This window comes from Gossypium hirsutum, chromosome A08, assembly GCF_007990345.1.
Source record: "Gossypium hirsutum isolate 1008001.06 chromosome A08, Gossypium_hirsutum_v2.1, whole genome shotgun sequence".
NCBI lineage: Eukaryota > Viridiplantae > Streptophyta > Magnoliopsida > Malvales > Malvaceae > Gossypium > Gossypium hirsutum.
In genome coordinates, this window is record NC_053431.1 from 707,915 (window position 1) to 723,658 (window position 15,744).

The window sequence follows — 15,744 nt, forward strand, 5'->3', positions numbered from 1 at the left end:
TTTCGCCATTTCTTTCCAGACCCGTTTCAATGGAGTTTTTACTTCAGCAATGTCAGTCTTGACTTCTTCTCCCGTACCTTCGCTAACCATATTCACCCCTTTATCTGCGTGATTAGGTAACGGATTCTTTGCGTTAGGTGAGTCGTCAAGTTTGACGACACCCAAATTGATAAGTCCTTCTACTACCTTCTTGAAGGCAGTACAATTTTCTATCGAGTGCCCAGAAATTCCCGCATAATAATCACATTGCGCATTCATATCATACCATTTTGGATACGGGGGTTGTAGAGGACTCAAGTAACGAGGAGCAACAACATGTGCATCGAATAAAGTCTGATACAACTCCTTGTATGACATCGGGATTGGCGTGAATTGGGGCTTTTCAGTAGTTTGCCTAGCTCCCGACTCTTGTCTTGATGATCCCTGTTGATTAGCAACCACTTTCTTTGGTTGATTCACGGTAATTGACCTACCATAAGCATTCACATTATTCACTTCATTTTCTCTTTTCCTCAGGGGTGCCCTCCTATTATTTTCTCCTCCATCTATTTTTCCACTTTTAATGGCATGCTCAATCATTTCACCATTCATGATTATATCCGAGAAATTTTTTGAAGCGCTTCCCAACATGTAAGTGATGAACGGGGCTTTCAAAGTATTAATGAAAAGCGTCGTCATCTCTTTTCCAAAAGCGGTGGTTGCACCTGAACCTCCACCTCTCGCCACCTCTGCGCATATTGTCTGAAGCTTTCGTTCGATTTCTTCTCTAAATTTTGCAGAGTTATCCTGTCAGGCATCATTTCTGAGACATGATTGTATTGTCTCAGGAAAGCCTGTGCTAAATCCCTCCAAGTAGCAATTTTAGCTCGGCTCAGCTGATTGTACCACTTTGACGCCGCTCCCGTAAGACTTTCCTGAAAGCAATGTATTAATAATTGATCATTATTAATATGCCCCGTCATTCTTCTACAAAACATAGTAATATGGGATCCTAGGCAACTAGTCCGTTGTATTTCTCAAATTCCGGCATCTTAAATTTGTAAGGGAGCACCAAGTCCGGAACCAAGCTCAGATCCTTTGCATCTATTCCATAGCTTTCGATGCTTTCTATTGCCCTAAACTTCTCTTCTATCCATTTCCATTTCTCCTCAAATTGTTTTGGAAATTCCTCCTTCGCCTTGTCCTTTTCAACCATCTCATCAAGATCTGGGACAGCAATATTATTCGGGCTATCACCGGGATTAAAGCCCGCTCCGGGTTGAAAATTCATTGGGATTGAAGCATCGCCTTGGAACTGCTGGGGCCTAACCGACACAGAGGGTCTCCGCGGATGCAGCTCAGTCTGTACTTGCGCATGCGGAGGCGTGAAACCTGGAGGATAAAGTGGTTCACCATTGTTTTCTTTTCACTAACAATCACAAGACCTTTACCCTTATCTACTCCCTTCAATAATTGCGTCATCTTAGCCACCAGATCATTTTGGGACTCCTCCATCTTTTGCACCATGTCACGCTGAATCTTTTCTATTTGCTCTTTCATTTGCGCCTGCAACTGGTCTTGCATTTCTTTTGAAGTCGTTCTAGCTTCTCCAACCTTTGGTCCATAATTTTTGTCTTAGCTCAGGTGCCGTAACTTTGTTAGTTTTCCAGGTTAACTGAAATGATTTTATTCGATTAGGTTTTTGATGGTCATTAATGCATATGATGTGATGCAATGCATGAAAAGAATGCAAAGAAAAAGAGGCACTGATTCTAATTCAACTTCATTAGAAAACTTTACTAGATAAAGAGTTTCTTTACATAAAATAGACTACATATATGGCTTTGCCCTTACACTTAAAGCCTTAACCTTTCTAAGAAGCCAAGCTAATTCTCGGCCCCTGTCCGACTCTGACTCATATTTCAAACTTAATAGATCAGCCTGAACCGCTAGAGTTTGCAGATGATCAGCTACTTCGCGCACTTGAGTCACCGCCTCTCCCATAATATAATCTCTTTCTCCAATCTGCTCTTGAGACCGACGGAATTGTCTTTGCCACTGCTCATTACTTTCTTCCAGAAGCTCTATCCGGATTTCACTATTTTGCAATGCATTCTCTAGCCCTCCTATTTGTCCCTTTAATTCTTTAATTTTGTCTAAGCTCACCCTTAATTCCACCGTAGCATTACGATTACAGTACTGGTGAAGCGATCTTTCTAGTTCAGCTATCCGGACCTTCAACTCTGTCTTCTCGTCTTGGCAAACTAGTAGACTCTTTCCCAATGCGACTTCTCGAGCCCGAGTATCCTGAAATTTCTTTTCCCATTGATTAGCTTTCGTCTTTTCCTCCTGAATTTCTTGTCGCCATTGTTCTGGCGTTTTACCCAAGCCAGCAGCTCTTACCGACCTACGCAACTTCTTGTAATCTGTCTTCAGGCTGTCTAAATCTTCTTCTGCTTTGTTCTTTCCTTTTCTCAATTTGTTGGCCTCTAATCTTTGAATGTCCACATCCTGTCCTAACTGTATTTTTTCTTCCTCTAGTTGTTCTATCTTCTTCCCCAATTCTAAACTCCTTTTTTCGAATTCTTGTTTGATGATTTCTATCTCAGAAGGCAAAACTTGTAAGTGTTCCTCTAAAGATCGAGCAGTTTCTGAATTTGACGCCGGGATGTTGTCGTTGATCCTTTGATCACGCCACTGACCATACTCGGGGGTAATTGTCGGACCCACGGCTAAGATCTTCATTCGACGAGTCTGGTTCCAGGCACTGGATATTTCTCGAACCTTCTTGTAATTGTCCTCCCTATAGGAAAAATCACTATAAGCCAACCCCTACGTTGCTGGTATGAATTGTCGTGATCTATACTGTCTTGATACGAGTAGAGGAGCATATCCGATAGCTCCCCATATCCCGAGCAGCGGAACCCAGTCAAAATCTCCACATCGGTACAATATCCATCAGGAATTAACCAAGGAGCCCTCCATTCAATATCTTCATCCTGCAGATTCTGGAGTATCTCTATCCATTTTTCTTCTGAAATATCATCCCGTCTTGGCGTGGCCACCAATTCTCCTAGAGGGGAGTAGCTATCAGAGAATACCCGATAAGAGACCTTTTCGACCTTCCAGAAGTGGCTATGGAACCATGCCAATAAGAGCTGCGCGCATCCAATAAACCTTCCCTCCCCTGCTTTTCGACACGCATTCAGGGATCTAAAAGTTTCAGCGAGTATTGCCGGAACCGGTGTCACCCCTTTACTAAGCCGATCAAACAAATCAGATACAGCCTCGTCTATGTGTCCTAAAGCTTTGGGGAAAACCACTAGTCCATAGATACCTAAAGCGAAGACATCGACCCTTTTCTTTAAGTCAGGATGTACAAGCACCAAATATCGCAAACTTTTCCAAGGAACACATTTACTGTCGCCTTTCTGTTGGATCCGGGCAGCGACCCACTGCTCGCTCATCCCAGTGATGTTCATTAATTTCTTTAACAACGGAGGGACACAAGCAGCTCTGGAATAAGCCTTGTCGACTTGAATCTTTGGGCACCGAAGCAAGGTCGTATACTCCTCCACAGTAGGCGTCAAATCTACTTTCCCAAAAGTGAAACAACTGTAGGCAGGATTCCAGAACTGAGCAAGGGCTCGGAATAAATACTTGTCCACTTTGACACTAAGCAGATAATGTAGGTCACCGTAGTTACAATAGAACAGCTGCTTGGCCTCGACATCCCATTGATCCCAGACTTCTTTCATTTCTCGAAGGTCATTCTGGATTACACTGATACGGGTAAAATCCCACAATTCTGACACGTACCCTTTGGTAAGACTATCGCCTTTCTCCCGTTGTGTCGTTTCAGCCCATATTCGCACAGCCGCATTATCCTCTACTTTATCAACAAACCCCTTTTCCATGATAAGCTTTCTACTGAGAAACTGAATGTAAATCGACACCTCTTTTAGAATAAAGATGCCATGCAATCACAAACAAAGTAAATTAGCATTAAACACAGAATAAGATTTAAAATAAGCGACAAATGAATACAACATTCATTTAGGTAAGCACTAAAAATTTGGAGTAGCTCTACCTAGGTCGGTTCCTATGGCTCATTATATGTGGTTTGGTTCTAAAGATAAGGTACCTGAACCAGCAGATTCCTCGATCTTTACCCATTATAGGCTCATACAGACCGAGTTCGGTTCAGGGGAATACATTTCCCTATGGCCATGCGGAGATGAAAATCTCACGAAGACATAGGTACGGATGTATCCCGAAAGCGATTCACTATCCCATGCGGAGGTGAAAACCTCACGAAGGCGTAGTTTCTCACTCCCACTTAAAAGGGTGTGACCAACGGTCATGCAATGCAATGTGCAGAAAGATACAAAAACTTAAACTAACACAGCAATTATAAACCACAACGATGAAAATTGTAATAAAGAGCAATGAAATGCGATGAAAGGATCGTATATTTAAACCAAGTTTTGATTTTCGACAAAAAGAAAAAAAATAATCAACTCGTGGCTCGACTCACTTAACCTGTCCCCAGTGGAGTCGCCAAGCTGTTGACACCATTTTTTGATGAAAACGGGGTCAACTGGGTTTTGAAAAATGAAACGGGAGTCGCCACCAATCCTTTTTCATGAGGTGTGATTGGATCACCTCAAAAAGTGGTTGTTTTTAATAAACGATTTGATTTTATTAAAACAACAAGTTTGGTCCACGAAATTCAAAAAAACGGGTTCGGGAGTCAGTTGCGTACGAGGAAGGATTAGCACCCTCGTAACGCCCAAAATTGGTACCTAGTTGATTAGTTAATGTCTTAATGTCAAAGGTTAAAAACTTTGAAGAATTTTTAAAAAAATACGATCCTTGTATTAAAACGTTGAAAATTTTCAAGAAAAGGAGGGTATTTCACGTTATTCGAGAAAGAGAATCATTTCCAGTAAGGAGGACACAATGTCTCGAATTCCCGATACGCGAATGAAAAGTGCTTATTTGGAAAATATTTAATTATCTTGGATTAAAAAGGGATCACAACCAGTAAGTTAGGACACGATCCTTTTTAATTCCCGATATTAAAAAAAAAATTCGTGTAATAAAGTTTAAAAGAATATTCAATTGTTTAAATCAAATGAAGAAATCGCAACCCAATACGTTAGGGCACAATTTATCAAAATATTGAACACTGAATATTACATTTATTTCGAAAAATTCTCGTTTCGAGAAAGCAACATGTCACATCCAATGCGTTAGGACACAACGTATTGAATTCTTGATAACGAGCTTGTTATCATTTTTGAAGAGTAGTCTCGATTATTTAAGTTCAACGAAGAAAGTCGGAACCCAATACGTTAGGGCTCGATTCTCTCGAAGATACAAAATACCGAATATTACTTATATCTTTTTTTAAATTTCTTTTTTTGAAATCTAAATAGAAATGGGCGTAATGGAATGATGATGATGTAAGCAAAATAATCTCGAGGAAAACAAAATATAAGTAAATAATAAATTATATATATAAATAAAATCAATCACGTATATACAATAATAAACCAATATAAAGCATAATAAATAATAATAATAATGGACATACAAATAAATAAATAAATGAAGAAAATAAATAAAAGATATGTATATGGATTATAAAAATAAAAGCATAAACATTTACATATATAGGTATATAGATTATAAAATAATATGTATATATATAATATAAGTATATACGTTATATAAAAAGGTGTGTATGCACATAAATTTATAAAAATATGAAAAATATATGTATGTATGTATTTCAAAATTATTAAATATAAAAGTTTATGTAAGTATGTATATGCACGTATATGTATATAAAAATATATATAAAAATTATAAAATATAAAATATATATAAGTATGTATATATGTAAATGAGGAAATAATAATAATAATATAATATTAAGAAAATAAACAAAATAACAAAAGGACTAAGTTAAAAATTTAACAAAATTCGGGTCAAATCGCAAATAAATAAAAAGGGAGGGATAATTCTGAACACGCGCGAGACATGGAGGGACTAAAGATGAAATTTGTCCTTCGCCTTTAAAACGACGTAGTTTCAGAAGGGACTACATTGAAAACGCAATAAAATTCCGGGTAAAATTCAAAAGATTAAAAAAACCTAATGTTAAAAGCATTAAAAAGCGGGAGGGCTAAACGCGCAATTAGCCCTTCCGTTAAAACACGCGGATCCCCCAAGGCAGACGGGTTGGGTCTCGGGTTTTAGGTTTGTTGTAATGGGTAAATTTGGGTAGATTGGGCTGAAATGGGTTAGGTCAAAATGGGCCTGTACATATATATTTATGAAGTATTATTAATAATTATTTTGTAACATTATTATTATTATTTCTAATGTGTATGTATTATATATATTTTTATGTATATATTTTTAATATCACTTTATTCATATGTTTTTTTATACATTATCCGATGTAAATACTTTCAATACTACATTATGCATATATTTTTGTCTCTATTATATATATACTTTTAATATTCAATACTATTATTATGAATATGTCTTTGGTATATGTATGTATATACATATATATATATTTTTTAAATTCATATATTATTATCATTATTTTTTATGTTATATTATTATTATTATTATTATTATTATTATCATTGTCATTGCCATTTTTGTTGTTCCATGTTTTATTCATTTTCATTTATTCGTTAATTTGCTTATGTCTTCGATCATTTCATTTTTCTCATGCATTTGTTTATATTTACATATTACTACTCTTGCTATTACTTCATCTTTTATAATTACTCATATTATCATTTTTGACACTGTCGCACCTATTATGTTATTATTCACATTAATATTATAATTTGCTTTTATGTTTTACTATAAATCACGTTATTTTTCTTACTCAATATATTAAAACAATTCTTTCATAAAAGTAATATTCCGTATTAGGTAATTCGAGATAATCATACCCTAACTTACTGAGTTTCGATTCTTTTTATTTAACCTAAATAATAGAATATTCCTTTTAATCACAATGTGAGTTTAAAAAAATGTTTATTTTTGGAGATACGATGTGTGATGCCCTAAATTACCGGGTATGACATGTTGTTACCTCGAAATAAGATTTTTTGCAAATAAAGGCAATACTCAGTGTTTGATGATTCGAGAATCATACCTTATCGTGCTGGGTTGTGATTTCTCGTTTGCTAAAAAACAATTGAATATTCCTTTAGGTTTTCACCCATGCTTATTAAAAACCTTTCAAAACAAAGGATGTTCGATGATTGGATATTTGAGAATCATGCCCTATCGTGTTGGGTTGTGCTTTTTCATTTATTCTAAGCAATCGAAGATCCCTTTGAAGTTTCATCCACGTTTTCTAAAAACCCTTTAAAACGAAAGAAGTGTTTGATGTTTGGGCAGTTCGGGGAATAGTGCCCTATCGTGCTGGGTTGCAATCTCCCGTTTGACCGAAATAATCAAATATCTCTCCGGGATTTCACTCGTATTTTCCAAAGTGAGGCAATGATCAATGTTTGGGAATTCAAAGAATCGTGCCCTACTGTGCTGAGTTTCGATTTTTCGTTGGACTAAATAGTTGAGCATCCTTTCGTGATTTTCGAATTATAAATTTCCGGACATCGAAACAAGAAAATTTTTGACTATTAACTCGGGTTATTCAACTTTTATTAAAAAAAGCCACATTTCAAAAACATTTTTAATTTTAGACATAAGGACAATATTTAATCGATTTGATACCAATTTTGGGCGTAGTGAGGGTGCTAATCCTTCCTCATGCGTAACCGACTCCCGAGCCCGTTTTCTAAAATTTTTGTAGACCAAAATTGTTGTTTTAGTAAATCATAAATGTTTTATTAAAATAACCAAATTTTTAGGTGATCCGGTCACACCAAAACAAAAGATCGGTGGCGACTCCATGCATTTGTTTTTCAAAAGTCGATTACCCCTTTTTTAAAATTTTAAAATTTTTAAATCAAAGAATGGTTTCGACAGCACATCAATTTTTATTAGTAGAAATAGATAAAAAAAACTTAAGAAAAAATACTACTTTATTCGTTGATCTAATGTATAATGACTAATTTACCCATTTTTAATAAAAGAAACAAAATATAATTTGGCTTCTAACATATTTTTACCCTTGTATCTTATCAAATTCTTTTTTGTAACTCATTGAACAAACCAAAGAAAATAATTCAATATAAATATTTTTCCATTTATAAATTCCACAAACTTTAACATATATATTCACCAACACAATATATATATAGGAAATTCACTATAAAATTAATATACTTCAATAAAATCTCTCCATGTCCGTTTTACGATTAACAGAAATTAACTTTTTAAAAATTTATAATTATCTTTTTCAATAATAACATTTTCAAAAGTTCGAACTTCACTTTCTTCCACGGAAGTACACCCAACCTTTTTGTAGACAGCTATATATAATTTTCATGCTGTCATGAATAACAATGACACTTCAAATATAAAAACCATGAATTCATATATATATATATAACTAAATATTAATTCGACCCTAGTTTTTAATTTATTTTTTTCATTTGAAAATGTATTTTACGATCCCAGGAATATGAGTGTTCATGAAATAATCATCCCAGTTGATGCATTTAGGGTCGAAATAGAACATATCGTTCTCTGCTAGGCTCGATCTCGCCGACATTCGTAGCTTCTCGGTGTTTATATCATCAAATCTGATAATTCAATAGAATCGATTATTACAAGCATCAAACTAAACAATTATTCAATAATGAATTTAAACTAACGAAACAGAGATCTCCTCGAGTTCTTATAATCAATTATTACAAGCATCAAACTAAACAATTATTCAATAACGAATTTATACTAACCAAACAGAGATCTCCTCGCGTTCTTATAATTGATTATTGCATTTTGTCTCGCTCTAAATATTTTATTAATAATTTCCTAACTTGCCCTTAAGAATTTTAAATTTTTTCAGACTTCAATCTTGTAATTAAGCCGTAGCTACACCATTGTGCAGTTCGATGTTGTTTTTTAAGATTTGATAATATAATTAAATTTAGAGATTTCAATGTAAAAAAATAAAATTAGAAGAATTTATAGATGCATACATTGCATCGAAGAACAAGTAGGGTCTGTAAATGTCTATCAACCGAGTCACGAAGCTGATTTTCCTATTGAGATCACTGCAAACACCTTGAAAGAAATGGCAAAATGCTGTATTTGCAAATTCCAGTCCCTGATAAAAATGAATTGTTATTTTACGGTTTTGACCCTAATTGATAATCGTAATATTTATTACATATGCAATTGAGAAAAAATATGACCTAATTAAAATAAGGACGAGTTTGAAGTAAGAGTGAGTAAAAGTTTATTCGAATTGACTGACTTTCGGTTAAATCAATTATGATGGTTAATTTGATTAAGTATAGGTTCAATTATTGCGAATCAGTTGAATTCAACCGACTTTTAATAGAAAAAAATGGTTTAACCGATCAAACTAACCGATGTTAAATCAAATCTATTAGGTTAATTAAAATCACGACATAGCTAGGGGTTGCGGCCTTCACCTTCCTTGTTAAGTAAAATAATATTAACTTTACTCCTCCTTAAAATATTCAATTTAAGCCCTTTTTAAATAAATTTTTTACTTTTAGCCCTCTAATACCAAATTCCTAGCTTCAACTCTACTTAAATTAGGGGAGAAGACAGAACAAATTTTTAAAATCGTAAATTAAAATCATAAATTTTTGAAAGAGTTAAACGATAATTTTACCATTATACTATTTATAATTTTATAATTTTCAAAAAACCAAAATAATTTTACTTTTTAAGAAGGACTAAGACCATTATCTACTCCATAGATTTGTAAATTTAGACAAAATTTAAAGAGAATACGAAGGAGAAGGAGAAGGAAAAGTACGAGACTAGAGCCCCTACTAGCCCTACTCCCCTTTAGGTCTCTAGTTAAAGCACGAGGTTGGTTGGTTAAGTTAATTTTCAATTTTTTTTTTTAAAACAAACCGACCGATTGCACACCCGTATTATTATTACTAACCTTCAAAGGGAGCAGGTATCGAAGAGCCATGTATCTATGGAAGCTGGCCATGCTATCCATGACACGAATTTTGCCAACAATAACAGCCTTCCCATCTTTGTTGATCCAAGGTTTCTTGGAGAAGTATCGGTAGCCAAAGTCTTGGAGGTTATGGTACTTGACCGGGTTCCTCATCGACGAACCCACTTGGTAGATCGTCTCCGATGGTTGGTTCGATGCATGGGCTACCATGGCTATGATGATGGCATTCACCACCATGTCAGCTGGTATCTGAAAAAATAATATGAAAATTTTCATACATTAATGATGTGATTTTGAGGCAAATGCTTGTTGTGTAGATGAATGAAAAACCGGTTAAACTCTAGTTTTGGTCCCTCTACTATACTGGAATTTGGAATTTAGTTCTTGTACATTAATTTAGTAATGTTAGAACCTAACCAAAACCGGCCAGTTGAATAGGAAACTAATGATTTGATCAGTTTAACTGGTGACATAAAATTGGAAATAAATTAAACTGTTTTTGAATTGATAAAAACAAGAAATCGAGGCAAAAAATAGGCGATTGAATCAGTCAAACCAATTTATAATTTTTTTGAATATTTATATGAATATTTATTTATTTATTTTCTATTAAATCAATGGTTCAACTAGTTTAATCAATCTACCTGTCTGATTTTTAAATTATTATTAGTATAACATAATTTGACTCTAGGAGAATATAAGCGATTGAGTAGCCTTAGCCACCAAAATGATAAAATTGTATTTAGGACCTTTTAAAATTATAAAATTTTTAGTTAGTATATCGATAAAATTACATTTTGATTCCACAAAAATTTTTAAATTCAATATTGAATGTCCTTAAAATGATTTTCTAGCTTCACTTCTATTTGGTTCTATTCTTTTTATAATATCATTAGTTAGCCCGAATAATTAAATTATTAACTATTCTAGTTTACTTGAATTTTCTTTTAAAAACACCATTTTTTTAAGAGAAAGTTCTCGTCAACACTTTAACCGTAATAGTTAACATCGTTAAATATTTAAATTAACTAATGATATTATAAAAATAAGCACCAAATTATATTAGACTAAGCTAAAAGAATTAGACCCCAAATTTAAGGATAGTAGAGGAACCAAAATAAAAAAATCAACCAACATTTTATTGAGAATTGAACTCACCAGGTCAACAACTGAGTCCACATCACCGAGGAAGAAAGTCAATTTCCCCTTAGCATAACCTATTGCAAGGCTATCGATGGTTCTGTATTTATAAACAAAACAAGTATATAAATAATTAATTATAAAGAAAATTATAAACAAAAAAAAGTTAGAGGACTAATTTAGAATAAAACCATAAATTAATAAAACCATAGGGGTAGCTTACCTAACACCTTCAGCCCAACCAGGAAATGGCTCTTTGAAAGTGCTGGTTATGATAGTAGGTCTTAATATGATTGTAGCCATATTTGCTTTGAATTCCCCCACTAGCATTTCTCCCATTGCCTTTGTAAATACATATGTATTTGGCCATCCATAAAATCTTGCCCTAAAATTTAATTTTCATAAAATAAATAATATAATATTTACTTTAAATGGAAAAATAAAATATTTAACTAATTGGACACAACTTAGAGTGGATAATTTTTTTTACATGTTATAATTTATAAATTTGGAAAGAGATGGTAATGATAGAGTTTGAACCCTGATTTTCGGCAAGTATTAAAATGTAATTTGAGGTATTCTCACTTCGTCCCTTTATAGGTGGTTGTGTATCAGGCAAGACTAAAGTCAGAAAAAATTAAATTATATATTTTTATAAGAGTTCAAATGTAATTTCACCATTATATTAATTAATATATTTATAACTTTTAAAGGATTAAATAAAATTTTATTATTTTTAGAAATGGCCAAAATACAATTTTTATATGTAACTTATAATTTTAGAAGGTAAAACCTACAATTTCCCCATTTTAGGGGAGGCCAAGGCGTTCGCCTGCCCCCTTGGCACTGCCCTTGGTGCCACTATGGCGCACTCCAACAAGACAATTTCATTCTTTGAACCTTATCTTCTTTGGCTTGAGCTCTTGATAGAATCAGGAGACAAAACTTTAGCTTAACTCAAAAACAATACCAACCCATTAGAGGTCTACAAAATCCAAACAAACGGCACATGTTATCGTTCACAAATTTAGAAAGAGATAGTTTGAACCCTAATCTTTGGCAAGGACCAAAATGCAATTTGAGGCGCTCCCTCTCACGTCCCCCTTTGTAGGTGGATCGTGTGTGATGCATAGTTTGGTCCAACAATGCGATTTAGTTATGTAAACCTTGAATTTGGCTTGAACTCTAGAGAGAATCAAGAAACAAAATCTCAACTCGACTCAAAAACAATACTGAACACGTTAAAAGGTTCATCCGACTCTTAAACGGATAATGCTTTAAAAATTTATTTGAAAGGAATGATCACCCCTTAACATATATATTCTCTTAAATTTTAAATTCTAAATCTCTTAGGTAATCTTAAGTTTAAACTTTAATATTGGTGCGAGTTTTATTCAAGTATCAAATTTGAAATTGATTTAAACTCAAAAAAACAAAAAAAAAAAGATATTACCAACCTTTGAATGCCCAAATCTTTCATGGCTTGAGTAATATCCTTGTCTGAAGCACCTAGCAATCTCAGTTCATTCAATTTTTGTTCAATAATTTTTTTCTCAAAATTAATGTCTAAGCCTGAAACACCATTAAGGGTTTCTCCCATCCTGTATGAATTTTCAAGTATAAGCCCTGTCTTTTCTCCTGACACATAAGCTGTAAACAAATACCACAACATTAAATTCAATCATCAATTGCATAAAAATGTACACCCCGTTATATAATAAAAAAAATTTAAATAACATTCATATTTTATTGAAAAAAGGTAAAATTACCAGCAGTCCCTATATTATATCTAGGATTACATTTTAAAAAAAAATTAACAAACTGATTCCTATATATTAGATCAAATAAGTCTTTCGCTAAAATTAAGTGAATTAAATATTTTTTCTTCAATAAAAGGATCAAAATGCAATTTAAAGTATAATATAGGAACTATTATACACTTTTATAAAAAAAACCATTGTTTTTCGCCAACCTGTGGATACATGAACCAAAACTTTTAGTTTCACACATTTCTTGGCGAAATTTGCAACAAATTTAGCTCCAAATGTATTGAGACCAAGTGCCACATCATATCTACATGAAAAAATAAGAATAAAAACATCAAATATAATTTAAATTATAATTAAAAATAATTTTCTAATATTTAATATACTGACAACATACATTCAAAGTCATAATTAGAGTGACAGACATTAACTATCATCTGATTTACTGAAAGACAATAAATATATATATATTACCTTTCGTCAAAGTTGGTTGTTGCAGCAAGGTTAACCACAACATCAACTTCATTCAACATCTCTTGCACTAAAGTACAATCTTTAATGCCCAAATCTTCATGAGATATATCTCCAGGAATTAGTGTAATTTTTTCGGATATAAATAAACTGAAATTTTTCCCGCATTTTTCTTTCAGAACTTTGAATAAATCTTTTCCTATAATCTGTCACGAATAAAAAACGATATCGTATGTTATTCAGATTTGAGTCTGTATTTAATGCGAATATAAACATATATATATATAAATATGCCTCATTGTGCAAACGGTGTATAGCGGATTTATGATCCGCAGCACGTAAAAGAAGATAAAACTTCTTCACATTTGGTTGAACCCTTAGTATTTTCTCCACAAAAACTGCATTTTCAAAACACATAATGTCAGCTCAATTGGATGTATATATATAAGTCGGGAGATAATACATATTCGAATGTCCTCCTTATTATTGCAAGGATAATAGCATCGACTGAATTAAATCTGATACATATATAAGAGTAATATTCTTACTTTTTGCCAAAAACCCAGCAGCACCAGTGACTAAAATGGACTTGTTATCAAGGAAATGAAGAGCACTCCCTAATTCCATTGCCAAAAAATAGACCCAAAAGAAAGATGTTTTTTTATTGTTGCTGTAATAAAACACAGTTGCCTTGAGGTATTAAAGGAGATGTAAGGGACTCAACATGTATATATAGTGTCCATTAAAGAGGAGAAAATTGAATAAGGAGGTGGAGTGGAGTACACGTAAGTGGTTGGGAGTTTCATGGGGTTGCCCATAATATTACTATAGTAAATGATTGATTAAAATAAATTATTTTATGCATGAGTAATAAAGGTGACATATTTGGGTTTATTTAATTCCTAAAAATATACTAGCTGGTACAACTTCAAAATCCAAGAAAATCTACATAAATGCTAACAAGACAATGATATAGAAACCAAAATTTTAATTGCTCTTTATTGTCAATTCCTGTAATTATTTTCAAAGCTTTTTGGTTAGATTGAATTGGTCTAATTATGAATTTCATCCTTTAGGATAATCGAGATGTTAGTCCTTCACTTGAATTTATCGAAATTTGATCTTTGCGTTTTACGAAAATAGAGAAGTTAAGTCCAATTGTTGATGAACTATACAGTAAAAATATCATGGAGGTCCCAATACTAAGAATCGGATTGAATTTTGTTCTAATGGCAAAATAGTCATTTTACCTTAGATCAAATTCTAAACTGGTCATTTTGTTAAAACTTTCATCTATTTCTACTGTTAAAAATTTGTCATTGTACGTTAGCATGAAGTACACGTAGCATGGGCATGTCACTGTCTAATTATTTCGTTAGTCGTACTAGTTTTTAACAGTACAAATAGATAAAAATTTTAACAGAAATGATAAATTTGATCTATGATCTTTATAGAAACAAAGAAGTTAAGTCAAGCTATTGGAGAACACGTGAATTTGTTTCATATGAATTGCCAAACTATTGCTTTTTTTTTTTAATTCAATGCATATAAATTGCATTTCCCATGTTAAAAACCTAAGGTCAAATTTTGGTTTTAGGCCCTATACTATGCTTCAATTTGGAATTTAGTGTTTGTATTTTAATTTGACATAATTTGATCCCTCTACTTTTACAATAGTATTTAATTAATCTAAATAATTAATACCGTTAACTATTCCAGTTAAACTATTGACAATAATTTTTCTTAAAAACATTCATTTTAACCTATTAAGCTGACATTGAATTTTTTTTGCTAGAAAGAATGTTTTTAGGAAAAAAAATTCACATTAGTATTTTTATCAGAATAGTCAATATTGTTAAATATTTGGACTAACTAAATAAATTATAAAAGTAGAATGATCACATGTCAAAATCTAAATTAAAGTACATAGACTAAAATATCAATTTAGGCTTAATAGAGGGATTGAAACCATTATTTGACCAAAGAAAGTTTCTTTTTTTTTTACCGAAAACATGAAGATTATTAAAGGAAACAGAAAACTTAGGAAGCTGATGAGTTGTAATAAATAATTTATTTGTCTGTGGGTGAGGTAGTGACCTACAAAAATCAGAAAGGTAAATTAGTTGCCAATTAAACCTAACTATTTTCAACCCAAAATAGTAATTTCTAATACGTGTAAGCTTTCTATAATATACAATAAATTATACAATATCTCTACTATATCGATTAAAATTTTAATTTTTATAGATATATATTTAATGATTAATACAT

The 15,744-nt window shown here is 32.7% G+C and overlaps 1 protein-coding gene across 2 annotated transcripts; it reads right to left on the reverse strand.

The window, feature by feature from the left end:
- Positions 1-8,342: 8,342 nt before the first annotated feature.
- LOC107949026 (fatty acyl-CoA reductase 3) lies at positions 8,343-14,174 on the reverse strand. 2 transcript variants are annotated; one of them, XM_016883727.2, is made up of 10 exons: positions 14,022-14,174; positions 13,768-13,871; positions 13,477-13,679; positions 13,209-13,309; positions 12,694-12,886; positions 11,460-11,621; positions 11,255-11,336; positions 10,076-10,345; positions 9,129-9,256; positions 8,343-8,729 (listed from the first exon to the last, which is right to left on the reverse strand). In XM_016883727.2, exons 1-10 carry the CDS (start codon positions 14,098-14,100, stop codon positions 8,576-8,578), a joined length of 1,476 nt encoding a protein of 491 aa, XP_016739216.2. In that variant the 5' UTR covers positions 14,101-14,174; the 3' UTR covers positions 8,343-8,575. The 2 variants fall into 2 exon arrangements, with proteins under 2 accessions (XP_016739216.2, XP_016739217.2); XM_016883728.2 differs by lacking the exon at positions 9,129-9,256 and having other exon boundaries at positions 8,579-8,729.
- Between the last annotated feature and the right edge of the window lie 1,570 nt (positions 14,175-15,744).

Coding starts and splice junctions, on each gene's coding strand:
- LOC107949026 (XM_016883727.2), bottom strand. CDS start 14,100: ATGGAATTAGGGAGTGCTCTTCATTTCCTTGATAACAAGTCCATTTTA. Junction 13,310..13,476: donor ACAACCAACTTTGACGAAAG/GTAATATATATA, acceptor TTTTTCATGTAG/ATATGATGTGGCACTTGGTC. Junction 8,730..9,128: donor TACTTGTTCTTCGATGCAAT/GTATGCATCTAT, acceptor TTGAATTATCAG/ATTTGATGATATAAACACCG.